The sequence below is a fragment of the Gavialis gangeticus genome, unplaced genomic scaffold (assembly GCF_001723915.1).
Source record: "Gavialis gangeticus isolate Ggan-Ray unplaced genomic scaffold, GavGan_comp1, whole genome shotgun sequence".
NCBI classification, from domain to species: domain Eukaryota; kingdom Metazoa; phylum Chordata; order Crocodylia; family Gavialidae; genus Gavialis; species Gavialis gangeticus.
The window spans coordinates 12,844,960-12,855,858 of NW_017728980.1; the positions used below are offsets into that span (position 1 = coordinate 12,844,960).

General features: G+C 61.2%; 1 protein-coding gene across 1 annotated transcript in view; it reads left to right on the forward strand.

The window, feature by feature from the left end:
• The window catches only part of LOC109291452, a 32,500-nt gene continuing 21,601 nt past the window's right edge, over nt 1–10,899 (forward strand). Inside the window, exons 1-4 of the mRNA XM_019508502.1 lie at nt 1–69; nt 6,513–6,724; nt 8,354–8,441; nt 8,726–8,836. Of these exons, the coding sequence (XP_019364047.1) occupies nt 1–69; nt 6,513–6,724; nt 8,354–8,441; nt 8,726–8,836 (480 nt within the window). The remainder of the gene's footprint in view (nt 70–6,512; nt 6,725–8,353; nt 8,442–8,725; nt 8,837–10,899) is intronic.

Here is a 10,899-nt window from a genome sequence, read left to right on the forward strand (position 1 = left end):
ATGACAGAGAGCTCTTGGCACCCTGGAAACCTCAACCGCCTGACACCAGGGATGCCAGCTTCACCTCTTGTGAGAGTCACACGACATTGAGCTGTGCCAGCGAGTCAAGGCCAGCATGGCAGAGCCCCAACACTGCAGCAAAGCCCCTGGACTGGCTGCCGGCCCTGCCAGCTGCGGATATACACAGGGTGGCTCTGGATACCCCAGGCAGGTTCGTGGGGGGCTGGGATGTGCGTGTGAGCTGGCAGAGGCAGGGCAGGGAGGGAGCTTTTCAGAGCAGGGGCTGGGGGCACCATGGGGGGGTGGGATTTGCAGCTGTTGCCTGCAAGGGCATGTGCCACCGTGAACCATGGCAGGCGGTAGCCACCTCTGTGCCACCCCTCAGCTCTTCTCCAGCTGGAAACGCAGGGCCTGGCCCTCCCCCAGGAGCAAATCGCCTGCACCTGTGGCTGTGGGAGGGGTTGGGCAGGTGCCTGCTCCCCCACACAGGTGGCAGCCGTGCCTGGATCCGGCCTGGAGGCTGATCTGCTGCTTCCCCTCCAAGCCCCCCAGCACTGAGGTCCTGGTCCCCCACCAGCATCAATCAGGGGTGGGGGGGGCAGAGGGGTATAGGCCAACTGAAAGGAGCACCCCACGTCACCAGCCATGGGAGCAAGGTGCAGGGAGGAGCAGCAAGAGCCTTGGAGACCCCAAGGCAGGTAAGGTTGACTCTCTCCTCCTACTCCCCATCTCCGGCGCTTGCCCCCATACCCCTTGCCCTTTGCAGGGAAGTTTTGCTTTGGGCTCTGGACTGCACACTCACCCCTCTGGGCCCTCACTAGCCCATGCCATGCCCATCCCCCCCAGGTGCCAACCCCACACTGCAGCTTGCACTGTCCGTGGGGCAGCTGAACCAGGACCTCAGATAAGCCTGCATATGGGACCATGGCTCTGGGCACCATGGGGTTTCTGGCTGGCCCGGCACCCCCTCAGGCAACCCCATGGTTGATTCTCTACCCTGGGGACTGTTGCTTCCTCCAGCCTGTGGTCCCATTAGAGGCAGGGCCCAGCCCTCTCCTGGGGGCAGCCCCTGGGCCCTGCCCTCCCTGCTCCCCCTGGTGCAGTGGGATCACCCTGGCCTGCAGAGATTCCCTTCCCAAGCCCTTCCCTGGTCTCTGCTTGCCCTTCTGGCTGGCATGTACAGCAGAAGGCACATGGTGCTTAGCCCAGGCATGGCCCCATCACTTAGCTAAGCTCAGGTTGCCCCTCCTGCTCCCAGCCCGCGATTGCCCTTTGCAGACAGGAGCTGGCTGTGGGGACACCCCAGCCCAGCCATGCCTTCCTGCTGCGGCTGTTTTATTTAGCATCCTTTTAACTTGTTGTTGTGCTTGGAGGCTCAGCCAGTGGAGAGAGCCCATAGCATGTCACCGTGCTTTGGGGACACGCCTGTGTGAGCCGGGGTGGGAAGCCACATGACAGATGGGTTATCGCTGAGCCTCTCACATGGGTGGGGTGGGCAGGCCTGTGTGCAGGTGAACTGCGGCAATGGGGAGAGCTTAGCAGCATGGTTGCAAGTGCATGGAGAGCGAGGAGGGTGGAAAGACCAGGACTCCTAGGTTTGCTTGTCCTCGGACAAGTTACTGCTTTGCTTGTGCCTTGATTTCCCCCTTCAGAGTAGGGGCAGGCATGAGGCTTGTTAGAGATTGCTCAAACAGGGCAGTGCCTCCAAAGCACAGCATGTGCGGATGCTGTCGCTCACCGGCACCCGGCTCTGACCCTCAGGGCTGGGCATGTTTGCAGTGCCCCGTGCAGCTTGGGGTGGGGACAGCCTCGCTCAGCCCCTCCATTCTTTGCTGTTTGGCTCTGCAGCTGCATTGCAGAGCCCCGGGGCCTGGGACGCGTCTGGCTCCATCCACATGCTGCTGCGGCATGAAATGCTGCCGCTGCCGGCTGTCTGGACAGGGCAGTAAATCTGTGCTGGGGCTGTCATGGCAGATGGAGACATCAGCCGGGTGGTGGTTCATACCAGGGTGTTTTTCATGGCCGGCAGGCCCTGTGCTAGGGAGAGAGGCCTTTGCGCGACAGCCTCCTAACAGGTTCTTGACATCCATTGGGGAAGGCTGACATTCAAGGAAGCCGTCAGCCCACCTGGGGCTTGGTTTAATTGGGCGTCACAACTGGTTAATCGAGGGGACCCCATCTCCCGAATCGCTCTGTGGGGGGTGATGTGGGGAGGATCTACGGCTCATGTGCACCTCTGATTGGCTGCTTGCAGGGCGCCACTCTCACTGTCGGTTCTGATTGGGTCATTAGGGGTGCTGGGCTCACACCTGCTCTCCTTCGTATCAAGACCCGGGATGGGGTTGCTGGGTCCCGATCCCCTGGGCCCTCCTGGAGGGACCAAGCTGGCTCTGAGCCTTCAGCCTTCCTCCCTTTCCTCCCCCTTCCTAGTCAAGGATGCCTCACAGTCTGCAGCTCTGGAGGCCGTGCTGGGAGCCAGGGCTCCTGGGGTCCCACCCGGCTTAGCCACCACGTGACAAACCCCTTCCCCCCTCTGCCCCTCCGTAGCATGTACGTGTGGGAGGCAACGAGTCCCAGAAACCCCGGATCTGTCATGAGCTGGCTGCAGGAGGGGGCAGGGGCTGTGGGAGGCCAAAGCACAAAAGCAGAATAATGGAGCGGATGGCGCGGAAGGAGATTTGGGCTTTTTCTTTCCCTGTCTTCCCCAATTCTAATAGTTTGAATTAATTCCATTTTCAGCAGGAACGAAGAGTTCCCCAAGGCCCTCAGCCACTCTGATAAGGCTGAGCTGTTTGTTTGGTCCCTTCGGGCTCCATGCTACCTGCCTCGCTGCCAAATGCTTCCTGCAAACTTTGGGGGGAGATCTTCACTGGCTGTAGCATGCCCGGGAGCACGGGGCTTTGCGTGCATAATCTGCACAGTCTCCTTTGGCCTCCCAGCCCCGTGCCTCGCATTGCCCTGGCCTCTCTGCTCCAGCCCCCATCCACAAATCCAGTCCTGGTATCCCACCGCATTGCTGACTGATCTGCAGCCCCTGGCAGTGCTCTCTACCCCTGCTGCATGCAGCGCCTACCAGCCCTGCGGGGCACCCAGACCGCTGCCCTGCACTCTGGTAATGCCCCACGGCTCCTGTTGCCCTAGACTTGGCCCCTTGCTTGCAGCTGTTCCCTGTCCTGCCATACCCCATGTCCAGGGCTGCTTTGGGGGGGCAAGGCACTGGGGTTTGCTGGGCCCCCAGGAGGGGAACGAGGGCCTTGTCTTGTTGCTGGGTCCCACATTGGCTCAGGGAGCCTGGATGCAGACACACAGGAGAGCGTTGCACTCAGCCGAGCCAGTGGTCTCTGGGCAAGGGAAGGCCTGGGGCCACATTTCACCGCTGTGGTTGCTTCTGGGGAACTTCATGGCACAAAAGTCAAAGGGGCCGGGGAGAGCAGAGAGGCAAAAGGCTGCTGGGTCAAAGAGAGCGGGGGGCAGCCTCTCCATCCGCTCCTGCAACCCCCTTGCAGCCAGACCTCATGGCCCCCTGCCCTTGCCGGGTTCTCCCCCACCTCCCAGCTGTGCTCCAGTGCTGGCGCTGACCTCTCCTGCTGCTGCTTGCTTCCTTGCAGTTGGGCTTTGGGCTGCTGCGAGCAGGGCTGCACAATGATGCTGAGTCCATTTAGCCCAGTCACCCCAATGGCTCCATCTCCCACCCCAGCAAGGGGGAAGTCCAAGCATAGGCAAGCCCAGAGCATCTCCACCAGGGCCCTTCGCCTTTCTCCATCCCGTTCCCACAACCCGCCCCCGCACACACACACAGGCCCCAATCCACAGCCGTCGTGGCAAGCTGATGTGCGCTGGCTCCCTGACACGGAGCACAGCACCAGGGGCCCGTCCATCAGGGGAACGTCCCCTCCGAAGATGCTTTACCGCCACTGTCCCTGCCACCATGTTGAACGGCGTCTCGGGGATCACTGTGCATCACTTCAACTGCCTGCTTGAGCATGGAAGGAAGTGAGCTGTCTCAAGGCAGAAATATGATTTACAGGATAACACGGCGCGCGGAGAGGAGAAGGGAGAGAGAGACGCAAGCAACGGGGCCGGCATTCTGATGACTGCAGCATCCGGCGACACGCGGAGCTGTTAATTAAGGGCCTGGGGAAGGCTGGGTGCGTGCCGCCGACTGACGGGGGCTCCGGGGGGCTTTGTCGGGCAGGATGAAAGCAGGTTAGCATTCAGGAGATGGGAGAGTGGCACGAGCCGGAGCCTGTTCGTGGCTCCTGGGATGCTCCGGCCTGGTGCAGGGAACCTCTTTCCATGGCTGCAATGAGCACATCTGTTGCATGCTGGTGGGGTGCTGGGCCAAGGGCATCTTTGCTCCTCGGTGTCAGCAGCAGTCTGCGACTGGGACGCAGGGGCGCCCTGCAGTGTACTCCAGATGAGAGTCCTCAGGGTTTGCACTGACCTAGGCTGGGCGCTTTTGTTTCGGCCCTGGGAGGTGAAGGACCCCAGCGGTCAGACCTCAGGGCCACGCAGCTGGCTGTGCGCTTGGGGGGGAGCTCAGGACATGTTGGCGGTGCATCGAGAGGGGGCACAGCCCCAGATGCCCAGCTCGGGGTCTGTGATGGAGTGGCTCTTCCAGACAAGACCTGCTGGCCCCACGTGGTCATCCAGGACCCCCACAGCAACCCTGAGAGAGTCCAAGGCAGGCAATGACTCCATCTGCCCACCTCACCCCTGCGAGCCCACGGGACGCAGCGTCGCTTTGCGCCGCGAAGCGGCTGCTCTGCTCCACCCCAGAGGCTGCTGCCTCCCAGCCGCAGAGGGGAGCAACTCCAGCACCCGAACCCTGGGAGATCGTGAGTCCATTTGCCCTCCAGAAAAGACAAGAGTGCCCTTTCTTAGTGCCACAAGTGGGATCCAGAGGCTCAGGCGGACGGTAGAGGTCTTGGGCCTGGATGGCTTTGCAGAGAGGAGCGATATTGTTCTCCTGGCTGATATTGTGACAGCTCCAAAGTGTGGCCTGAGCCTGACGGGAAGGAGGGAGATGGAGCTGGGGCCCCGCTACTGTGACAACTTATTTGGATAAGAGCTCCAGGCATGGACCAGGCCCTCTACAAACACAGGAAGACTTTCCTCCCCTGGTTCGAGCAAACAGTACTGGCTTCGTTGTTTATATAAACCCTGCTCACCACTGACACCATCGCTACTACCCATCTGCTAACTTGCATACAGCCTGATCCTGATAGTCTTGTATTTGCAAGAGACAGCATCATTTATCACTGTCTCCATCAGGTCAGGGAAGGGCTGGAGCCCAGGAGTGGGGGGATTGGGGACTAATGGAGATCCCATAACAGGGCTGGTTAATACGATGCTTCCCCTCCGCAGTGTCTGGAAGTTGGTACAGGGGATTGTCAGCCAGGACTCCTGGGATCTAGTCTGCTGCAGTGCACTGTGGTCTGGGGCTGGGGCTGGGGCTGGGGCTGGGGCTGGGGCTGGGGAGGCCAGGGGGTCCAGTGGGCAGAGCTGTGGGAACCGGGGCTCTGGGGGAGAGTTTCCAGCACCGAAAGGCAGAGCGCAGTCATGGTTGGAGACGGGGTGGGCATTCGGGACTCCGGGGTTTCTTTCCCAGCAGGGTCACGAGACTGCTGTATGATTATGGGGACAAAGCACCATGCACCCGTGCCCGGTGTTGCCAGGGCTGTGTTTCATGTGATGGCTCCAGCCCTCTAGTCTGTGCAGGGTGGTCAACACCTCTCCAAGAAGCAGGGCTGGAGGGTGATGGCCCCAGCAGAGCTGGCATGACCGGCCCATGTCTCACCTGGGAAGTCACACAGTGGGGGCACATGTCAGGGCAGGGACACATGCAAGGTGAGCCCACCCGTGCCCCAAGTGATGGGGCCCAGCAGGCCCCTTCCCCTGCCTCTGGCTCCTCACTGCCTCCGTTCCAATTATCTCCCTCTTTCATCACTGCAGCGCTGTAAGTACAAAGTACCAATTAGCTAGTTTTCAAGTTTAATTAGGTTGGAAGGTAGAGCAAATTAAATCCTTTTATCGTACGTTTCAAAGAGCTTTCCCATCGAGCCCCGGGGATTGGCTGGCTTTGAACGAGGATCGCGCTAGTCATGTGGGGGCCAGCTCGGACTCGCCCGGCTCTCCAGCCACGGGGCTGGGGGTGCCTGCCCTATGTTAGCCAGAGTACCCCTGCCCTGTGGAGTGGGATGTGGGGCACGGCCCCCAGGGTTAATTGGCTATGCCCGGGATGAGCCCCCAGCTTCTATATGCTCCAGAGGAAGTGCCAGTATTGGAAGGGTTAACCTGGAGGACCATGGCAAAGGGGGGGGTCCCAGGCCTGGCAGTGCTGCCCATCCCCATGCCATCTGGGCACAGGAAGTCCAGGCTCTTGGGAGGGCCCTGCCAGCACATGCACTTGGTGAGGGCTCTGACTCTGTCCCCCAGGATCAGCGCCCCACATGGTCCTGGGCACAGAGGGCAACAGCAGGGAGCACGGGGCTCTGTGGGGAGGGTTGTAGGGGTCAGGGAGGTCCGAGGACCCTCCGGGCTGTAACGCTGTTCTCTGCCCTGTGTCCCTTGCAGATAAGCCGCTGCCACAGGGAGCCCCGGGGGACCTCATCGGGATTGTGGGAGGGGTGGTCGCTGCGGTGCTCCTCATCGGTGTGGCCGTCACGGTGTTCGTCGTCTACAGGCGGCAGCAGAAGAGCCGCTCGGAGACCGACAACGACCTGTGAGTAGCCCCTTGGCTCGTGCTGGCCCCACTCCTGGCACCCTGCTGCCTCCAGCTCTGCTCCCCTGTAGTCTGGCCCCTGGCTCCTATTTGGGGCTGGGCAAATGCTTCTCTTCCCTTGTGTGCTGCTCATGCTCAGCCCCTTCTGTCCTGCTGGTTGGTCTCCTCCAAGCCGTACTTCTTAGCTCCTCTCGGCCCCACCATGCAGGCTCCCTCCCCTGCCTGGGCTGGGCAGACCCTTACCCATTCCCCCTGGGAGCACCTCCTGCATGGGCCCAGCTTCCCCCAGCCCTGGAGCCAGGTCAGCCCATTGTGCAGCCCTGCTCTCAGGAGCTTTTTTGCCCTATACAGGGATATGGAGGCCCCCTGGCTTGTGTTATAAGAAGCCCTTAAAGGCAGCTGCATTTTCCCCAGCTTTGCCCATGCAACAAGCTGCCACCCTCCCTGCACGGGAAGGAGGTGCCCTCGTGGCACCCTGCAGAGTCATGGGACTAGGTATGGCCTGTTGGAGTCCCGGCCCTCGCGGCCCCCTTCCCACTCTGCTGTCCAGCCTCGTGTCCTGCTCTCCACTTGAGATCCGCTGGATTTCCAAGGCAGCTGCTCCCCTACAAGCGAGGATGGGTGGGAGTTTGCCCAGGAGCTCACAGACTGGGAGAGGGGAGGGCAGGGGAGCCAGCTCATTAGAGTTGCGGAGTTTAATGAGTTCTTAACAGGATTAGACACGTATATGCAGATGAGCCGAGTTTGCCGTGGCAGTCATTAGGATGAAGATTACAAAGGCTGCCAGTCCTCATGCTCCAGGGCTAAAGCGGATCTCCTGTTTGGGGTCAGGAATACACCAGCCCTCGTGGTGCACTGTGCAGGGTAGGAAGGCTTGGAGCTGTCATCAGGAGCCTCCAGCCATGGCCATCGTCAGAGACAGGCCACCCAACTCGACACCCATTGACCTGATGATTGGCAGCTCTCGCTGCCAGCTGGGCCCCAGCGTCCCATGGCAATGAGAACAGCTCTTGGCTGAGGGTATTCGGGGACCATCCTGAGTGATGCCAGGAGCTGGAGCTCCCAGCACCAGCCTCAGGGTCCCCATCTGACACGGGGATTTGCTGGGGATTAGAAATGCTGTGTGGAGAAAAACACTCCTGGTTGCAGGAGGGTTCACATCCATTAGCAATGCAAATGAGAGGCTGGGAAGTGGGGAGATTATCCACGTGCATCCAGTCGATGGCATGGGTCGCTCAGTGGAAAGCTGGACCGATCCGTCCGGCAGTGTCACAGCAGCATCAGGCCAGCTGGGACACAGAGGTACCAGGCCAGGGGCTGGAGAAGTAGACCAAAGGGAGTGGATGAAGCTAAGGGGCCCACTCCAGATTTACACCAGTGGAAATAAGAGGGTCTGTGCCAGGTCACTGCTCTGAAGTCGAGCCAGGATTGTGGCTTTCCAGGGGCAGGCTGGCCCGCAGAGAGGAGAGGGAATCCTTGTCTCTGCACCTGCTGGAGCCCAGGGGTGTCTGGGCATGGACTTGGGCGCCTGGCGTGGCCCAGCCAAGCACAGGGCATGAGCCACACTGGGGGGAGCGTGGCAGGGCCCTGCTTCCCTGGTCTAACCAGTGCCTGTTTCTCTTCCTGCAGAACTGACCTGCCCCCCTCTCACAAGCCCATCCCTCCGCCAAAGAGGAAGCTGGAGATGAAAACCCACCTGACAGCAGAAGACATCCAGGTACCTGCCCCCACCCCAGTGCCAGGCCTCTGAAGGTACCACGTCTGGCCCTGGTGAGCCTCAGCCTGGGGTGTGGGCTAGGGGACAGTGGCCAGTGGCCCAGTGCTTTCCTGTCTCTCTGCAGTCAAGAGCTCTGGGTCCAGAGGCAGCCTGGACCTGGCTCGCAGCCATGGGGGAATCTGGGGCTCCCCATGGCGTCCATGGGGCAGGGGTTGCTCCCAGCCCGGTGGCAGGGGTGAGGTTGCAGCTGCCCCCATGACCCCATCCCCATCCGCTCTGCCCAGGTCGTGCACCTCGACAACATGAAGCACGAGGAGGAGATCCAGAAGCTCCCACTGCAGACGCTGTACTACGACCTGGCAGCCACCGAGCCTTCCCCCTACACCGACAGGCTGGTAAGGAGGGCCAGGGGCCTGGCACTGCCCCCCACCCCCACCCCAAGGCCCCTGCACAGGATCTGGACCAATTCATTACAAGGGCTTAGCTCCTGCTCCCTCCATCCATCCACCAGGGAGGACCAGCAACCATCTCCCCCACTGCCCCAGGGCCTCGAGTACCCTGACCTGAGCCACAAGGAACATGGCATCATGATCACTTGGTCCTGGCTGTCTCCAGCGTACTTTGGAGGACTCTGCCTGACCCTTTCCAACCAGGTTTCACCCCAGATTGGTGGCTCCTGGTAACATAGGACTCTGGCTCCCCTCCAAGATACAACACCCAGCGTCCAGGATGCAAATTAAGACCAAATTGGGCCTGGAAGAAGCTAAACTCTTGCCCCACACCCCAGCCCAGAGCAAGGATACAATGGATCCTATCCCAAAGCTGATCACGGTGCCCATCCTTGCGCGTGTCCCTTGGGGAGGCGGAGACACTTGAAGGCCCTCCTGACTCTGCCCTGTGTTGACAGGCTCTGGGGGTGCCCATTTCCCTGGGATTTCATCCACGCCGGAGGAGGGATTGCATCTCTGGTGGGCTAAGAAGCAGGGGGGAGGTGGTGGATGGAGGGTCTCGCGGGCCAGTCCCGCTCGCTGGGCCTGTGCTGTCAGCGATGGTTTCTGCACTGGGGGTGGAGGAGGCTGACGTGACATGAATTGGCTGGAACGGCGCGTTCCCAGCTTTGTAACTCGGTTCTGTGCCAGGCCAAGAGCACCGGCGTCTGGCTGGGAATCGCAGACGGCTCCCTAAAGCCCGTGTTAGGTGCAGATTTGTTCAGCTTGAAATGGAAAGATGGAGATTAGGGGTCAAAGAGACAGGGAGGGAGTTCAGCAGCAGCAGCAGGAAGGCTGTTTTCAAGGCCCAAGGCAGGGGTCAGGTGCACTGGCCCTGCCAGCTCATTGTGAGGCCACGGCTGTCTTCCTGCACGGCGGGTAGCGGTGGGCAGTGCACCAGCCCTGCTGCATGCATGGTCCCTCAGGCTCCAAGCCCAGTCGTGCTTGCTCAACCCTGCCCTTCAGAGAGAGTCGGCCGCCCGGCTGTGCTGCCTGGCACCGGGGAGCCACAGGGGCTTGTTCACCCCTGGAAAGTTGGGCCCTGGCATCCATGGTCCCAGGCACTGTTCCACCCCAGAGGCAGCAGCATTTCCACGGTGTCCTCTAGCCATAGGATGCACTTGGGGCTGGAAGACAAATGTTGAGGGCAGCGCGTGGCTCTGAAGAGCCCGTCCCGGGGGCGTCTGACTGGGTTCCCGTGCCCTCTGATCGGGGGCGTGGGTACCAGGGCCAAGCCACGCTCCACAAGAGCAGGCTCCCAGCAAGAAGCTGGCTCACTTGGGGTAAATAGCGAGAGGGCGGCTAATTAAAAAAGCCATCAGCAGCGGAGTTAGCGATGTGAGGGTAGGCTCAACCGGTGGCCGTGTGGTAACCATAGGAACCGAGTTTGGGGCTCTCCGACCTGCTCGGAGCAGGCGCGTATTCAAGGCTGCGGTTCCTGTTGGTCCTTTGTTAGAGGTCCCAGCAAAGAGGCTCTTCGGATGCCCTCACAGCCACCCTGGAAGGGGTCTCTGCAGGGCGGAGGCATGTGGGCAGGGGGCTGCAGAGCTGGGATGCTCCCCCGAGGCATCCACAGCATCCTGGGTCTGAGCTTTGGGCTGCCCTGTCCCTCCTGATCAGGGCTTCTCAGCCTGGTCTGGTGCATCCCTCCTCCAGGGTCTCAGGCTGGCCAGGGCGTGAGCAGCCTGGCTCCCTCCTGCATGTCAGCGAGCTCTGAGCCATCCTCCTGCCCTGCTCTGCCAGGCTGCTCTCATGCCCTGTTCTTCCTGCTCCTCCCAGTCCTGGCCAGTGCAGCCGCGGAGCATAACCCTCCTCCCCGAGACCCTGCAGTCCCAAGGGGAAGTCCTCCAGCCAGCCCTGCCCATCAGCCCTGGGTGTGATCCCAGCCTCCATTGCCCGCTTTCCGCCCCACATCCCTGGGGCTCGCTGCTGTCTGTCAGGCAGCCGGGCTGTTGAGCGGGTGAATGTCA